The sequence below is a fragment of the Lampetra planeri genome, chromosome 73 (genome assembly GCF_965212315.1).
Source record: "Lampetra planeri chromosome 73, kcLamPlan1.2.h2, whole genome shotgun sequence".
Classification (NCBI taxonomy): Eukaryota; Metazoa; Chordata; class Hyperoartia; order Petromyzontiformes; family Petromyzontidae; genus Lampetra; species Lampetra planeri.
Window position 1 is genome coordinate 1,651,829 of NC_136178.1, and position 16,462 is coordinate 1,668,290.

Here is a 16,462-nt window from a genome sequence, read left to right on the forward strand (position 1 = left end):
ATCTACGTCAACACGTAATACAAAATTATAATTCGTGTTGTAGAGAATGTATCTCCTCTACGTGTAACTTTTCAGTGGTATGCCTTGTAACTGATGAATGATCCGAGTGTGCTCGCTATTTCAAAGACAATGAGTTGCTCCAGAGGCAGACGCTTCCTGAAAACACAAAAATACCCTTTGACCTGTATCACAAGAACAATGAGTCTCACCTGAGTTATCTGTACAGGTTACTTGCCAAACACACACTTTGTCCTAACATCACTTAATCAATGTTTGACCCTTATAGACAAAATGTTACATGTACGCACACAATCAGACAAGTAATCATATTCTTAGGTTTTTTCGGTAAAGTCACGTAGGTTAAACATCAAAATTAATGAAAATAAAATAAAAAAATATCACGACGTTTCGGAGGCAACACAAGTCTCCGTCATCAGGTGGGACCGACACAGCCGAATTAGCTGAATTAGCTGCATCACTTGATGCAGCTAATTCGGCTGTGACGGTCCCACCTGATGACGGAGACTTGTGTTGCCTCCGAAACGTCGTGATTTTTGTTTTATTTTATTTTCATTAATTTTGATGTTTTACCTACCTGACTTTACCGAAAAAACCTAAGAATATAATCAGACAAGTATTCAGTCTAAATTATTGACAGGCATGTTAACAAAATTTAATTACTGCACTAGGTTACATCGCATTAACAAGAAGCTAATTTTAAAAATATGCAAAATCTGCTTAAGTGTATGTACAACACACTAATGCACCATTCAAAACGAGTAGGCCATTGCATGCTGGCGTCTGGGTCAAAATATATCAAATTCTAAGCATTACCTACAAACTCCACAACTGAGATGCCACATCAACCATCGCCCCCTACTGACAGGCTCTTGTCCACATGCAGGGCCAGTGTAGGGCCACCACCTTGTGCCACACAGGGGCAGCTGCTACTTGGGGATGCTCTTGGAGTGTTTGAAAAGAGATACGATACAAAACTCCGAGTTGCCAGAGGCGATTAAGCAAGCAATATATAAATGCAATTATGATAACATAGTGAATGCTTGGGAGCTTATTGGCTCTCGCTCCTGGTTAGAGATCTACCCAACCCACAGGTCCACAAAGACTGGCCGCTCTTACCCTGCAGGTTGAACCTAGTAAATTGAGTGGTCAGCTTCACATTCTTGTCATTAAAGGCCTGTGACAAAGGTGCATCTATTGGAGCGACATCGTCTCAGGCTTACACATCTCCCGGGTCTCCATTTGACTTTGTATTGTTTCGGAGGAAGTCCAACCACACCTCCACTTCCACAAACTGCTGGGAGTTGCCTCGCTCTGCCTCACAGTCAGAATTCTCCTCCTGCTTCACGTTGCCTCCATCGATGTGAAGGTCCGATTTTGGAGTTGAACCTTCACATTTTACCTTCACTTCTACGCTCTTCACCATCACTTCTTCACTTTTCACCTTCACCTCTTCATATTTCACCTCGATACCTTTAAAAGTGTCCAAGCTGGGATTTTCTTCCGGTTCTTGTTTGATGAGGGATAGGTTCATTGCGGCACTTTGACTTTCACAAGCTGATTTCAGACTCCACTCCTTGTGGATCTTCTGATGCTTGCGTGATCTCTGGTGTGTTTGAAGATTTGGTGAAAGTGTAAACGCCTTCTCTCCCGTGTGTGTTCTCTGGTGTTTTACAAGATTTGATGGATCTGAAAACGCCTTCCCACACACACTGCACTTGAAAGGTTTCTCTCCCGTGTGTGTTCTCTGGTGTATTACAAGACTAGATGACTTTGCAAACGCCTTCCCACACACACTGCACTTGAAGGGTTTCTCTCCCGTGTGAGTTCTCTGGTGTGTTACAAGAGGAGATGACTGTGCAAACGTCTTCCCACACACACTGCACTTGAAGGGTTTCTCTCCCGTGTGAGTTCTCTGGTGTGTTACAAGACGAGATGAATGTGCAAACGTCTTCCCACACACACTGCACCTGAAGGGTTTCTCTCCCGTGTGTGTTCTCTGGTGTGCTACAAGATGAATTGACTGTGAAAACGCCTTCCCACACACGGCACTTGAAGGGTTTCTCTCCTGTGTGAGTTCTCTGGTGCCGTGTAAAATGTTCAGTACGATCCGTGCTGTATGTACACCGGTCGCATTGTTGCCTTTTTGCACCGAAACGTGCCGAGTGCCTTTGCTCCATCAGACCAATTTTGCAGAGGAAGCGACAGCTGCAGAAAGAGAAAAAGTTATATCCACACCATCTACACATCAGTATCAATGCATATACACAGTAACACGTGACTTACACGTCTATACTTATTCATATATTTATGATATTTATGATAGTGTGAAAAAGTGGCACACAATGAGAGGACAAATGGTCATAAACATGCCTGGAAGCCCTCGTATCTTCAAAATGAATGTTAACCCAAAACTCCAAGCACACAATATTGGCTGTCTGGCTTCAAAATAAATGTTTATGAAAGCTAAATTCAGCTGACATGGCAAAGGGTGTTGAAAATAATAATATTTGTGTTATGCACAAATGCATAAATGAATGTTAAATCGCAACTAAGAGGTGTAAAGACAGGCACAGATGTCCTTCATTGCTGGGATGAACAGTTCCGACTTTAGCTGTTGCACGTGTGCTGTGATAACATCCTGACTTCATTCTTACAAAGAGTTCCAGAGGAAAACAAAAATAGTTTTGATATAACGTCCGTGCTCAATAGAGTTAATAGACTTTACTGCAAACACAAACTTGACACTGTCACACACTCAGAGGCTGAGCCAGGATTTTCAGGTAGGGAGGGGGGCAACCCCTCCAGTAATGAAAAATGATAGTTTTTAGTAAGGAGTTGTTAGTAAGTAAGGAGTTGTTAGTAAGTAAGGAGTTGTTAGTAAGCAAGGACTTGTCCCTTGCTTTTTATTCGACGCGTGTGATCGGCATTGCGCTCGCTGAACGTGATGCCTTCAGGGAAGTCGTGTCCTGTAGACGCAACTGCGCACAATTCTGTGAGTCGCTTGCAACTGCTTTGCCGTTACTTATTGCCAATTATGGACTTGGACTGTTGTCCTCTCATAAAGTCTGTTGGCACGTAATAATATGCCACACGGTGGCGGTCGCAAAATGCCCATTTATCTAATATATATAAAAAGGAAATGTGTGGATACGTGTGTCTGTTCTAAATGTCTAGCATACTTCCCAACATGCTACACACTTGAAATTTGGCATGTGGATAGGTTCCATACTGTACACAATGTAAAAAGTATAAAAATAGACTTTTGTATTTTTTGGGGGGGGGGGGGGGGGTGGTAAATGACCATTAAGTATGTGGTGTCAACCCGCATCACAACTGAGTTAAGCGGTCTGCAATGGTTACCCCTACCATATGGCTCTTAATTCTAGATTTGAAGCTTTCGTGACTGCAAGGATTCATATTCTTAGGTTTTTTTCGGTAAAGTCACGTGACTTTACCGAAAAAACCTAAGAATACATATGGCTCTTCGCGCGCCGTACTTCTACAGCTGTTCAGTGTGCTGGGAGATTTTAGGTGGCGCTTCCCTCCAGGCCAATGAAGCCATTGGCTTCTCGGAGTTTCAATACATATCCGTGCGAAGAACGGGTACAACTGCTATCTTAAATATAAAGCAGAAATTACATCTGTTTGTTTGTGTGAAGCAGCAAAAACTCTCCAACGCTGAGCTCTGGCGTCATGAAATTTTCACAGCTTATGCCGTCTGGAATTTCTAAGCGAACGCGACTATTTTCAACTCACCACGTCATTCCCTTCCCGAGTTGCCAAAATCGACCTTCCGTAGAAGTGGATTAAGGTTGAATATCCTTGAGTGAAAACATCCGATTTAGGTAAATTGATGTGTTTCGGCTTTTTTCTTTCTTGCAAGCATCAATTTTTTTCAGGGATTTTCAGTGAAAGATGAGGGAATATGAAATTTGAAATTTATCCAAGACAAGAATCCAAGTCCCGGGCGAAGACGGGTAGTGAAGCTAGTTAGTAATGAACCCCAATGATCCGATCTAAATTATGGATTTCGATCAGATCGTTGGGGGGACACGTGCCACCCTACCCCCACTGGCTCCACAACTGTCACACACTGGCATGGTTCACAGGTGGTGGTGTGTCCAGACCCACACCTGGCCACCTTCACCTGCTCAGTATTAATGCTTCCTCACTCCACCAAGTAATTCATTGAGGATCAATCAACACAGCCGAGACTGCGTGTCTCTCTCTCTCTCTCCCCGTGGTGGCGTTGATTTCCTTCCCGATCTCCGGGTTTCCCCTCCACATGTAGAGAGTGAACACCACCACGCGTCTAGAGTGAACACTGCCACGCGTCTAGAGTGAACACCGCCACGCGTCCAGAGTGAACACCGCCACGTGTCTAGAGTGAACACCGCCACGCTGTTGACAAGGCTCACCTTGTTGTTGTTGTGGGCAGGTCGCTTCTGAAAACAAGAGCGGTACAGCAGCTCAAGCGGGCGTGGCCTGGTAAAAAATGAAAAAAATTGTGAATATTTAAAATAAAAACAAAGTTACAAAGTATCGAGCCAGGTGAAGAGAAATTAAAACTTAAGCAAGATACTCTTTTGTTCTTTCGGGAAAGTCACGTAGAATAAATAAATAATTAAATAATAGCATGCGACGTTTCGATCGCAACACAAGCAATCATCATCAGGTACAAATTAAAGAGAAAACAAAACTAGTAAACTTAGAAATGTAATGCAATACAACACAGAGAGTCAGCTAACATAACAGTCAACACCCCACCTGGTTGATCACGTTCTTCCAAATATTGCTCAATTTGAGAGAGACAAAACACAGACACGGAGACACAGACAGGGAGAGATAACACAGAGACACAGAGACAAATAGAGAGACACACACACACATAGACACACAGAAAGATGACACAAAGACACACAGAGAGAGACACACATAGGCACATAGAGAAACAACACCTCTGTGTCGAGGCCTTAAATAGAGAGAGGGGGGGGGGGTAGAGAAATGAGCATGTCAATGCAAGGCTGTAGCCATGGAGTCAACATTGGGGGGGACCAAATCTTCCAGGGGGTCTGGGGTCCCCCCCCCCCCCCAGAAAAATATCTAAATTTGAAAACTAATTTCCTATTTAATGACTTAAATATTTTTTAAAGTTCACTAACACATGGGATGCAATTTGTCTTTATTCTTTACAATAATGTTTAATAGTGTATTGTATTACATTGCTCTGTTTTTTTCTTTTTTACCTTTTCTTGTTTCATAGTATGTAATGGCAGAGATTATGGATTCATGAAGTACAATATATGGGGGGGGGGGGGTGACATTTTTTGCATATTTGATTATTATAATTATTATAACATAGTATAATTATTATAACATATTATATTCATTATAACATATTATATTTTTTATAACATTATAATTATCATAACATATTATAATTATTATAACATATTATAATTACGGCCTTGTGTCAATGAGAGATTTGGAGGTTTGGTGACTGCAGTAGAGGACACAGAGAGAGAGAGCACACTTAATCAAACGTCGTAAAATTTGGAAAGGTAATGCAATACAACACAGAGAGTCGGTCAACACACAATTAACGCATAGCCTGGCTTATTACGTTCTTCCAAAGATTGCTAAACTAAGCGAGATAATTGAAGCAAACGCGATCAGGCGAGGGCAGGAGGCAAGGCCCCGCGTTGTAAAGTTCCAACCTGGACATCGCTTCCATGCTCGCTGCTACTCAATTGACATCCCTACGAGAGAGAGCGAGGCTCTACCTCGGTAAACAACAACAACCACAACCACCACCACAACCACCACCACAACCACCACCACAACCACCACCACAACCACCAGCACAACCACCACCACGACAACCACCACCACTATGAAAATTTCTCACCTCGGATTTCAGTTCACACGCGGAGCGGCAACTTCCAGCTACCTCGCGAAGCCACGGGGCAACAGGCGGTGACGTCACTCTTTTCCGCAATGAGTTGGTCTTAACTTGAATAAATTATGTTAATGAGCCCAGCCCATACGTCGGAGGAGTGGGGCGCGGGTGCTGAACCCGTCGCAATAAACTGGCGATGGATTTAAAGAATAAATTATGTTAATGAGCCGCCAGTCACCAGGCGTAGCTTTGCCCAAATAAGGATTGACACTGGAACAGATATCGGCAGCGGCCGAGCGGAGATGACGTCACGCTCAAGAGCGCGTCAGTCAGGGGTGGGGTGAATATCTTAGTGACATGACGTCACTAGCAAGGTACATCGCCCCCTAGCGTTTGACGCCGATGAGGTCACGCTGAGCGGTGACGTCAGAGAGCGGGGTCAGAGTTCAAGTTTGTTGACATAAGGGGAGCGTCAGTGTCGTGGTGAGCGCTGCGCTCCGCACCGACCAGCCGAGTTCCATTCCCGCTCGTGGCCAACACCGCCAGTGACGACTTTCCGAACCGGTCCTGAGCCTCCCCTACATCGATTCAGCCTCAAACGAGTACCCGGTGCGGTGTGTCAACATCGCCACTGGGGAGACAAAGGCGGCCGGGCGTGGTGCTGGCCACCCACCCCCTCGTGTGCCGTCCCACCCTTAATAGGTGCTCGCTAACAGCACTTGCCCCTACAGTCTGTTGCCTCCCTATCGCCGGAACCACTCCAGTGGGGATCTGTCTGCAGATGTGGCTCATGTCAGGCAGAGATTGCAACCAGGTGGTCCGTTGTCAACAGGTGCAGTCACAAGAGCCGCGTCGGCCCAGCTGCAGACTCACGACTTTATGGATCTTGGGAGGGAAGATGAGCTGCTGGATTTTGGTGGCAGCAATGGAAGCCAGGACAGCAAACTTGACATTGCCGCAGGTAGCACAAGTTATACTGGTAGGAACCTCCTAGTTACACCAGCCCACAGGGAATTATTGTGTCCGTCCGTCCATCGTGCAGGGAGGGGCTGGGTGGCGAGGGAGGCGCTGGATGGGGTGGGGAGGGTGGGGCTGGGTGGGGAGGGGCTGGGAGGTGAGGGTGGGGAGGGGCTGGGTGGGGAGGGGCTGGTCACCCCGTGGTGCCCTTATAAAACTAAACGTTTAACCTACTCACGCCGGCTTGTGCCCTCCCTCACAGTCGGGCATATTTGCGGAATACACCACGCCGCCGTTAACCCTGGCCATTGACCGAGCAACCCAATGTTCCTACCAGCTCCCTCCGCAGTAATGTGTTTCTGTTCATTTCCCATCACAACAACGGCAACAAGGAAATAACCTAAGAGTTAAATATTACCGCTTGATGGAATAAATTCTCCTTCACTTGCACTAAGTGGAGTGGAATTCACTGTTGTGTTGCACAATTTGTTGAATAAATTTTAATAGCCTTGTGACCTTTACAACTGACACACTTCCCCAAACAAGACGTAAATTTTGATCTTGTTCAAGGGTTATAAAAGGCCCGAACATTACAACTTTGTGTGCGTTTTTTTGTTAGATTCATTTGGCAAGGGAAACTCGTTGGCTTTCTCTCTGCTACACTCGCTTGACAGTTTGACACTTTGTCCTGCCACACCCAGTGTGTCACAGTACTTGTCTGACATCACTAACCAGAGGAGATGAATGGTGAACATTTAATAGAGAAATGGAACATTTATGGTGGTCTTTGGAAATAGTTTTAAACAATCCAGGACGGTTTGCTTTTATGGAAACATTCCAACTGTGATTGTATTTGTTTGGGATGTCCCCGCGGCAGTCGAGGTTTTTGGCAATGATCTGCAGGGATGGTGCGTTTCCGTTCCTAGCCGCGAGGGCATATCCTTGTTACTGCGCCGTCCGTTAGCGTTGGTTCACGTTCGGAGCAGTGAGGAAGCCCGCTTATCTTGGTTATGTTGTTGAGTTGCGTCGGCAATAAACCCAAAGGGCAACCTTACCCGGTAAATACAGTAAACCATATAGTAAACCACTGTAGTCTTCGTTCCTGCAATGAAGGAGTAACAAAGCTACACCAACTCTCTCCCGAAGCCCTCTTCCGGCTCGCAGACCTCGACATTTTCATTTATCTCCTAAACATATTGCCAGATTTGGAGTAAATTGTGATATGGTGCCACCTAGTGGCGATACAGCTCAGGCGAGTCTTTTAAGTAAACGGACGGCAAAGCCGAGTTATAGATTCATGTTCATCATTACACTGGTCAACAAAAAAAATATTTTTTTCTGGCCTGGACTTTTGCAGCTGTTTTAGACTAATTTCAGGGTGCTGATTCCAAATCTGATCTCAGATTTGCTATATCACATCTCATTTTATGCTATCGGCATACCCCATTTTCATTGATTTTACCCGAAATGAACTCTGTCACTTATGATTGCAAGTTGTTGCGAGTCAGTGACTGCTTTAGTGTTAAGATATGGTGCTGTATTTTTTGGATAGTGTGTTTATAATATAATTTTATGTAGATATCCACATTTATTTAATATTTTTCTTCTGCAGTTTTTATTGAAAACGCAATATTTGATATCTCAAAAACCTGATGTGATAGACAAATACTGATGCCAGATTTGGAATCAGCACCCCAAAATTACCTTAACACCTTTGGAATACCTTATGCCAGAAAAAGTGTGTTGACCAGTGAATTATCAACCATAATTAAATCCAATGCTGGATGGAGGCCTCTCCAAGCTGTCATCATCAAATTTTTTTGCAATGCTACAATCCACGGAGCACCTGCATACGAGCTGATTTCAGAGCTCTCTATCTTTGATCTTTAACGGTGCATTTGAAAAAAATTGATACTCCTACTGATGCTCCTGCTGTTGTGGAGTGACTCATGCAGCCAGCTATGGCTACAGGGTTTGGTGGGACGTGTTTTGTGTCGTTTATTGTGAAATTACGGTCACAGTTCCTAAGATCACTGTTACATTGCTTATGGCTTTATTTTGGTGATTTCAAAAAGTTTTTTGGTTTAGCCATGTTTGTTTGTTGTAGTACGGAGTTCGAATGATGGCTTTAATCTAAGTTGTCTTGTGGTTTTTGTTTGACTTGCAACCCACTGGGATTTTTGCACAGCGTGGGTGTACGGTGCTTTTTTCTGGAAGACTTTGCAGTTTTTCCCTGGATTTTTCTGTTTGCGTATAGTCACTTTGAGATGTTTTCTAGTTCATGTTTCTGTTTTTTATTTGTTGCGGTTGTACCCGATTCAAGAGCCGAATGGCTTACAGGGCTATACCAAATAAATGAAAATGAAATGAAACTGTTAAGGCGAAATGGGGGATCTTTCTGTTTGTGTTAGGTGCTCGCTAACAGCACTTTCCCCTACAATCTGTCCAGGCTATACGGGGGTCTTTGTCCTAGGTACTCACTAACAGCACTTGCCCCAACATTATGTGCAGGCTATACGGGAGATCTTTGTGTTTGTTAGGTGCTCGCTAACAGCACTTGCCCCAACATTATGTGCAGGCTATATGGGAGATCTTTGTCATTGTGTGTTGGGAGCAAGTTTGAGTCGCGTGTAGTCGTGGGAGTTGAACGGGCACCTGCTGCTACTGACAGTCGTTGACTCCGGTTGGACAGACGCTAATAGACAGACACACACAGACAGACAAGACAGGCGGACAGACACAGACAAGAGGAACACACAGACGACATAGAGAGACACAGGCAGAGAGAGAGACACAGATGCGAACAGAGAGATGTTGACTCGAACACACTGAACTCGCTCCATTGTAAGAGATTCCTTGATCTTTGCCCATCCCCGGAAGTCGTTCTAGTTTCAATTTATTTCATTGTGTGTGGTGTGAACGTGTAAGTAATGTGGGATATCGATGTACACGGATATGAACAAGATCAGCAGACAACAGGTCTTTCATACTTCTTCTTGGTTATTTCAGTAAAATCATTAAGGAAGAAAAAATAAAATAATAATAAATCACGACGTTTCGATCGCTACACGAGCGGTCGTCCTCAGGCGAAAACATCCAGACATTATCGCAGCAGAAGTCACGTGAGCTACGGCACGTGACAAAGATGAGATGACCCCCTCCCCCCACCGTGGCTCGCCTCGCTCAGCTGAGCATTGTTGTAATGCGGTGGGCTCACGCGAAATTGATTTCTGTAAGACGAAGTTAGTTTGAAAACCCATTGGCAATACTTTCATATAAGCGCACAACTTCGTGACGAACGCTGCACATTCCGTCATTTTCATGCAAGGGGCGATGTAAACCTACGCGCCCCCTGCATGAACGACGGAAGCACAGGGACAGACGTTCGATCACGTTGGAATCGATCTGCAGACGGCGGTCTTCTGGCACGGCCAGCTCTGTGTCGCCTTATCTCGATCCCGCGATCTCAACCAGGTGAAAGTCCGCATCGAACCGAATTCCCGGCAAGGCCATCTACTTAACGACGAGAGAAAATTCACACGAAATATCGTTTTCAATGAATAAGCTTTTAATGAAGAAATACAATTATCTAATTCAAAACACAATACAATTCAGTTGTTTCATTTTCAAACTTCAAAACAGGGCATCTGGAGCTTGCGTGGATGCGTCGTTCGTGTGAAAACATTTTCGTGACATTCCTGGACCAAGGCCGTAAATGGTTGAGGGGCACCGCAGGTGGTCAGGCTTGCTTCTACCCATGGTAGCCAACATCCAGACGTTAATCAGCAAGGGCCATTTCTCGTCCTAATTCGACAAAATCTACGTCAACACGTAATACAAAATTATAATTCGTGTTGTAGAGAATGTATCTCCTCTACGTGTAACTTTTCAGTGGTATGCCTTGTAACTGATGAATGATCCGAGTGTGCTCGCTATTTCAAAGACAATGAGTTGCTCCAGAGGCAGACGCTTCCTGAAAACACAAAAATACCCTTTGACCTGTATCACAAGAACAATGAGTCTCACCTGAGTTATCTGTACAGGTTACTTGCCAAACACACACTTTGTCCTAACATCACTTAATCAATGTTTGACCCTTATAGACAAAATGTTACATGTACGCACACAATCAGACAAGTAATCATATTCTTAGGTTTTTTCGGTAAAGTCACGTAGGTTAAACATCAAAATTAATGAAAATAAAATAAAACAAATATCACGACGTTTCGGAGGCAACACAAGTCTCCGTCATCAGGTGGGACCGACACAGCCGAATTAGCTGAATTAGCTGCATCACTTGATGCAGCTAATTCGGCTGTGACGGTCCCACCTGATGACGGAGACTTGTGTTGCCTCCGAAACGTCGTGATTTTTGTTTTATTTTATTTTCATTAATTTTGATGTTTTACCTACCTGACTTTACCGAAAAAACCTAAGAATATAATCAGACAAGTATTCAGTCTAAATTATTCACAGGCATGTTAACAAAATTTAATTACTGCACTAGGTTACATCGCATTAACAAGAAGCTAATTTAAAAAATATGCAAAATCTGCTTAAGTGTATGTACAACACACTAATGCACCATTCAAAACGAGTAGGCCATTGCATGCTGGCGTCTGGGTCAAAATATATCAAATTCTAAGCATTACCTACAAACTCCACAACTGAGATGCCACATCAACCATCGCCCCCTACTGACAGGCTCTTGTCCACATGCAGGGCCAGTGTAGGGCCACCACCTTGTGCCACACAGGGGCAGCTGCTACTTGGGGATGCTCTTCGAGTGTTTGAAAAGAGATACGATACAAAACTCCGAGTTGCCAGAGGCGATTAAGCAAGCAATATATAAATGCAATTATGATAACATAGTGAATGCTTGGGAGCTTATTGGCTCTCGCTCCTGGTTAGAGATCTACCCAACCCACAGGTCCACAAAGACTGGCCGCTCTTACCCTGCAGGTTGAACCTAGTAAATTGAGTGGTCAGCTTCACATTCTTGTCATTAAAGGCCTGTGACAAAGGTGCATCTATTGGAGCGACATCGTCTCAGGCTTACACATCTCCCGGGTCTCCATTTGACTTTGTATTGTTTCGGAGGAAGTCCAACCACACCTCCACTTCCACAAACTGCTGGGAGTTGCCTCGCTCTGCCTCACAGTCAGAATTCTCCTCCTGCTTCACGTTGCCTCCATCGATGTGAAGGTCCGATTTTGGAGTTGAACCTTCACATTTTACCTTCACTTCTACGCTCTTCACCATCACTTCTTCACTTTTCACCTTCACCTCTTCATATTTCACCTCTATACCTTTAAAAGTGTCCAAGCTGGGATTTTCTTCCGGTTCTTGTTTGATGAGGGATAGATTCATTGCGGCACTTTGACTTTCACAAGCTGATTTCAGACTCCACTCCTTGTGGATCTTCTGATGCTTGCGTGATCTCTGGTGTGTTTGAAGATTTGGTGAAAGTGTAAACGCCTTCTCTCCCGTGTGTGTTCTCTGGTGTTTTACAAGATTTGATGGATCTGAAAACGCCTTCCCACACACACTGCACTTGAAAGGTTTCTCTCCCGTGTGTGTTCTCTGGTGTATTACAAGACTAGATGACTTTGCAAACGCCTTCCCACACACACTGCACTTGAAGGGTTTCTCTCCCGTGTGAGTTCTCTGGTGTGTTACAAGAGGAGATGACTGTGCAAACGTCTTCCCACACACACTGCACTTGAAGGGTTTCTCTCCCGTGTGAGTTCTCTGGTGTGTTACAAGACGAGATGAATGTGCAAACGTCTTCCCACACACACTGCACCTGAAGGGTTTCTCTCCCGTGTGTGTTCTCTGGTGTGCTACAAGATGAGTTGACTGTGAAAACGCCTTCCCACACACGGCACTTGAAGGGTTTCTCTCCTGTGTGAGTTCTCTGGTGCCGTGTAAAATGTTCAGTACGATCCGTGCTGTATGTACACCGGTCGCATTGTTGCCTTTTTGCACCGAAACGTGCCGAGTGCCTTTGCTCCATCAGACCAATTTTGCAGAGGAAGCGACAGCTGCAGAAAGAGAAAAAGTTATATCCACACCATCTACACATCAGTATCAATGCATATACACAGTAACACGTGACTTACACGTCTATATTCATATATTTATGATATTTATGATAGTGTGAAAAAGTGGCACACAATGAGAGGACAAATGGTCATAAACATGCCTGGAAGCCCTCGTATCTTCAAAATGAATGTTAACCCAAAACTCCAAGCACACAATATTGGCTGTCTGGCTTCAAAATAAATGTTTATGAAAGCTAAATTCAGCTGACATGGCAAAGGGTGTTGAAAATAATAATATTTATGTTATGCACAAATGCATAAATGAATGTTAAATCGCAACTAAGAGGTGTAAAGACAGGCACAGATGTCCTTCATTGCTGGGATGAACAGTTCCGACTTTAGCTGCTGCACGTGTGCTGTGATAACATCCTGACTTCATTCTTACAAAGAGTTCCAGAGGAAAACAAAAATAGTTTTGATATAACGTCCGTGCTCAATAGAGTTAATAGACTTTACTGCAAACACAAACTTGACACTGTCACACACTCAGAGGCTGAGCCAGGATTTTCAGGTAGGGAGGGGGGCAACCCCTCCAGTAATGAAAAATGATAGTTTTTAGTAAGGAGTTGTTAGTAAGTAAGGAGTTGTTAGTAAGTAAGGAGTTGTTAGTAAGCAAGGACTTGTCCCTTGCTTTTTATTCGACGCGTGTGATCGGCATTGCGCTCGCTGAACGTGATGCCTTCAGGGAAGTCGTGTCCTGTAGACGCAACTGCGCACAATTCTGTGAGTCGCTTGCAACTGCTTTGCCGTTACTTATTGCCAATTATGGACTTGGACTGTTGTCCTCTCATAAAGTCTGTTGGCACGTAATAATATGCCACACGGTGGCGGTCGCAAAATGCCCATTTATATAATATATATAAAAAGGAAATGTGTGGATACGTGTGTCTGTTCTAAATGTCTAGCATACTTCCCAACATGCTACACACTTGAAATTTGGCATGTGGATAGGTTCCATACTGTACACAATGTAAAAAGTATAAAAATAGACTTTTGTATTTTTTGGGGGGGGGGGGTGGTAAATGACCATTAAGTATGTGGTGTCAACCCGCATCACAACTGAGTTAAGCGGTCTGCAATGCTTACCCCTACCATATGGCTCTTAATTCTAGATTTGAAGCTTTCGTGACTGCAAGGATTCATATTCTTAGGTTTTTTTCGGTAAAGTCACGTGACTTTACCGAAAAAAACCTAAGAATACATATGGCTCTTCGCGCGCCGTACTTCTACAGCTGTTCAGTGTGCTGGGAGATTTTAGGTGGCGCTTCCCTCCAGGCCAATGAAGCCATTGGCTTCTCGGAGTTTCAATACATATCCGTGCGAAGAACGGGTACAACTGCTATCTTAAATATAAAGCAGAAATTACATCTGTTTGTTTGTGTGAAGCAGTAAAAACTCTCCAACGCTGAGCTCTGGCGTCATGAAATTTTCAGAGCTTATACCGTCTGGAATTTCTAAGCGAACGCGACTATTTTCAACTCACCACGTCATTCCCTTCCCGAGTTGCCAAAATCGACCTTCCGTAGAAGTGGATTAAGGTTGAATATCCTTGAGTGAAAACATCCGATTTAGGTAAATTGATGTGTTTCGGCTTTTTTCTTTCTTGCAAGCATCAATTTTTTTCAGGGATTTTCAGTGAAAGATGAGGGAATATGAAATTTGAAATTTATCCAAGACAAGAATCCAAGTCCCCGGCGAAGACGGGTAGTGAAGCTAGTTAGTAATAAACCCCAATGATCCGATCTAAATTATGGATTTCGATCAGATCGTTGGGGGGACACGTGCCACCCTACCCCCACTGGCTCCACAACTGTCACACACTGGCATGGTTCACAGGTGGTGGTGTGTCCAGACCCACACCTGGCCACCTTCACCTGCTCAGTATTAATGCTTCCTCACTCCACCAAGTAATTCATTGAGGATCAATCAACACAGCCGAGACTGCGTGTCTCTCTCTCTCTCTCCCCGTGGTGGCGTTGATTTCCTTCCCGATCTCCGGGTTTCCCCTCCACATGTAGAGAGTGAACACCACCACGCGTCTAGAGTGAACACTGCCACGCGTCTAGAGTGAACACCGCCACGCGTCTAGAGTGAACACCGCCACGCGTCTAGAGTGAACACCGCCACGCGTCCAGAGTGAACACCGCCACGTGTCTAGAGTGAACACCGCCACGCTGTTGACAAGGCTCACCTTGTTGTTGTTGTGGGCAGGTCGCTTCTGAAAACAAGAGCGGTACAGCAGCTCAAGCGGGCGTGGCCTGGTAAAAAATGAAAAAAATTGTGAATATTTAAAATAAAAACAAAGTTACAAAGTATCGAGCCAGGTGAAGAGAAATTAAAACTTAAGCAAGATACTCTTTTGTTCTTTCGGGAAAGTCACGTAGAATAAATAAATAATTAAATAATAGCATGCGACGTTTCGATTGCAACACAAGCAATCGTCATCAGGTACAAATTAAAGAGAAAACAAAACTAGTAAACTTAGAAATGTAATGCAATACAACACAGAGAGTCAGCTAACATAACAGTCAACACCCCACCTGGTTGATCACGTTCTTCCAAATATTGCTCAATTTGAGAGAGACAAAACACAGACACGGAGACACAGACAGGGAGAGATAACACAGAGACACAGAGACAAATAGAGAGACACACACACACATAGACACACAGAAAGATGACACAAAGACACACAGAGAGAGACACACATAGGCACATAGAGAAACAACACCTCTGTGTCGAGGCCTTAAATAGAGAGAGGGGGGGGGTAGAGAAATGAGCATGCCAATGCAAGGCTGTAGCCATGGAGTCAACATTGGGGGGGACCAAATCTTCCAGGGGGTCTGGGGTCCCCCCCCCCCCCAGAAAAATATCTAAATTTGAAAACTAATTTCCTATTTAATGACTTAAATATTTTTTAAAGTTCACTAACACATGGGATGCAATTTGTCTTTATTCTTTACAATAATGTTTAATAGTGTATTGTATTACATTGCTCTGTTTTTTTCTTTTTTACCTTTTCTTGTTTCATAGTATGTAATGGCAGAGATTATGGATTCATGAAGTACAATATATGGGGGGGGGGGGGGGGTGACATTTTTCGCATATTTGATTATTATAATTATTATAACATAGTATAATTATTATAACATATTATATTCATTATAACATATTATATTTTTTATAACATTATAATTATCATAACATATTATAATTATTATAACATATTATAATTACGGCCTTGTGTCAATGAGAGATTTGGAGGTTTGGTGACTGCAGTAGAGGACACAGAGAGAGAGAGCACACTTAATCAAACGTCGTAAAATTTGGAAAGGTAATGCAATACAACACAGAGAGTCGGTCAACACACAATTAACGCATAGCCTGGCTTATTACGTTCTTCCAAAGATTGCTAAACTAAGCGAGATAATTGAAGCAAACGCGATCAGGCGAGGGCAGGAGGCAAGGCCCCGCGTTGTAA

The 16,462-nt window shown here is 43.8% G+C and overlaps 1 protein-coding gene across 1 annotated transcript in view; it reads right to left on the reverse strand.

Moving 5' to 3' along the window:
• Nucleotides 1–12,917, reverse strand: part of LOC144737773 (uncharacterized) — a 53,120-nt gene extending 40,203 nt beyond the window's left edge. Inside the window, 4 exon segments of the mRNA XM_078620633.1 lie at nucleotides 1,659–2,063; nucleotides 2,065–2,160; nucleotides 12,354–12,758; nucleotides 12,760–12,917. Coding sequence (XP_078476759.1) covers nucleotides 1,659–2,063; nucleotides 2,065–2,160; nucleotides 12,354–12,758; nucleotides 12,760–12,893 — 1,040 coding nt within the window. The 5' untranslated portion in view covers nucleotides 12,894–12,917.
• Between the last annotated feature and the right edge of the window lie 3,545 nt (nucleotides 12,918–16,462).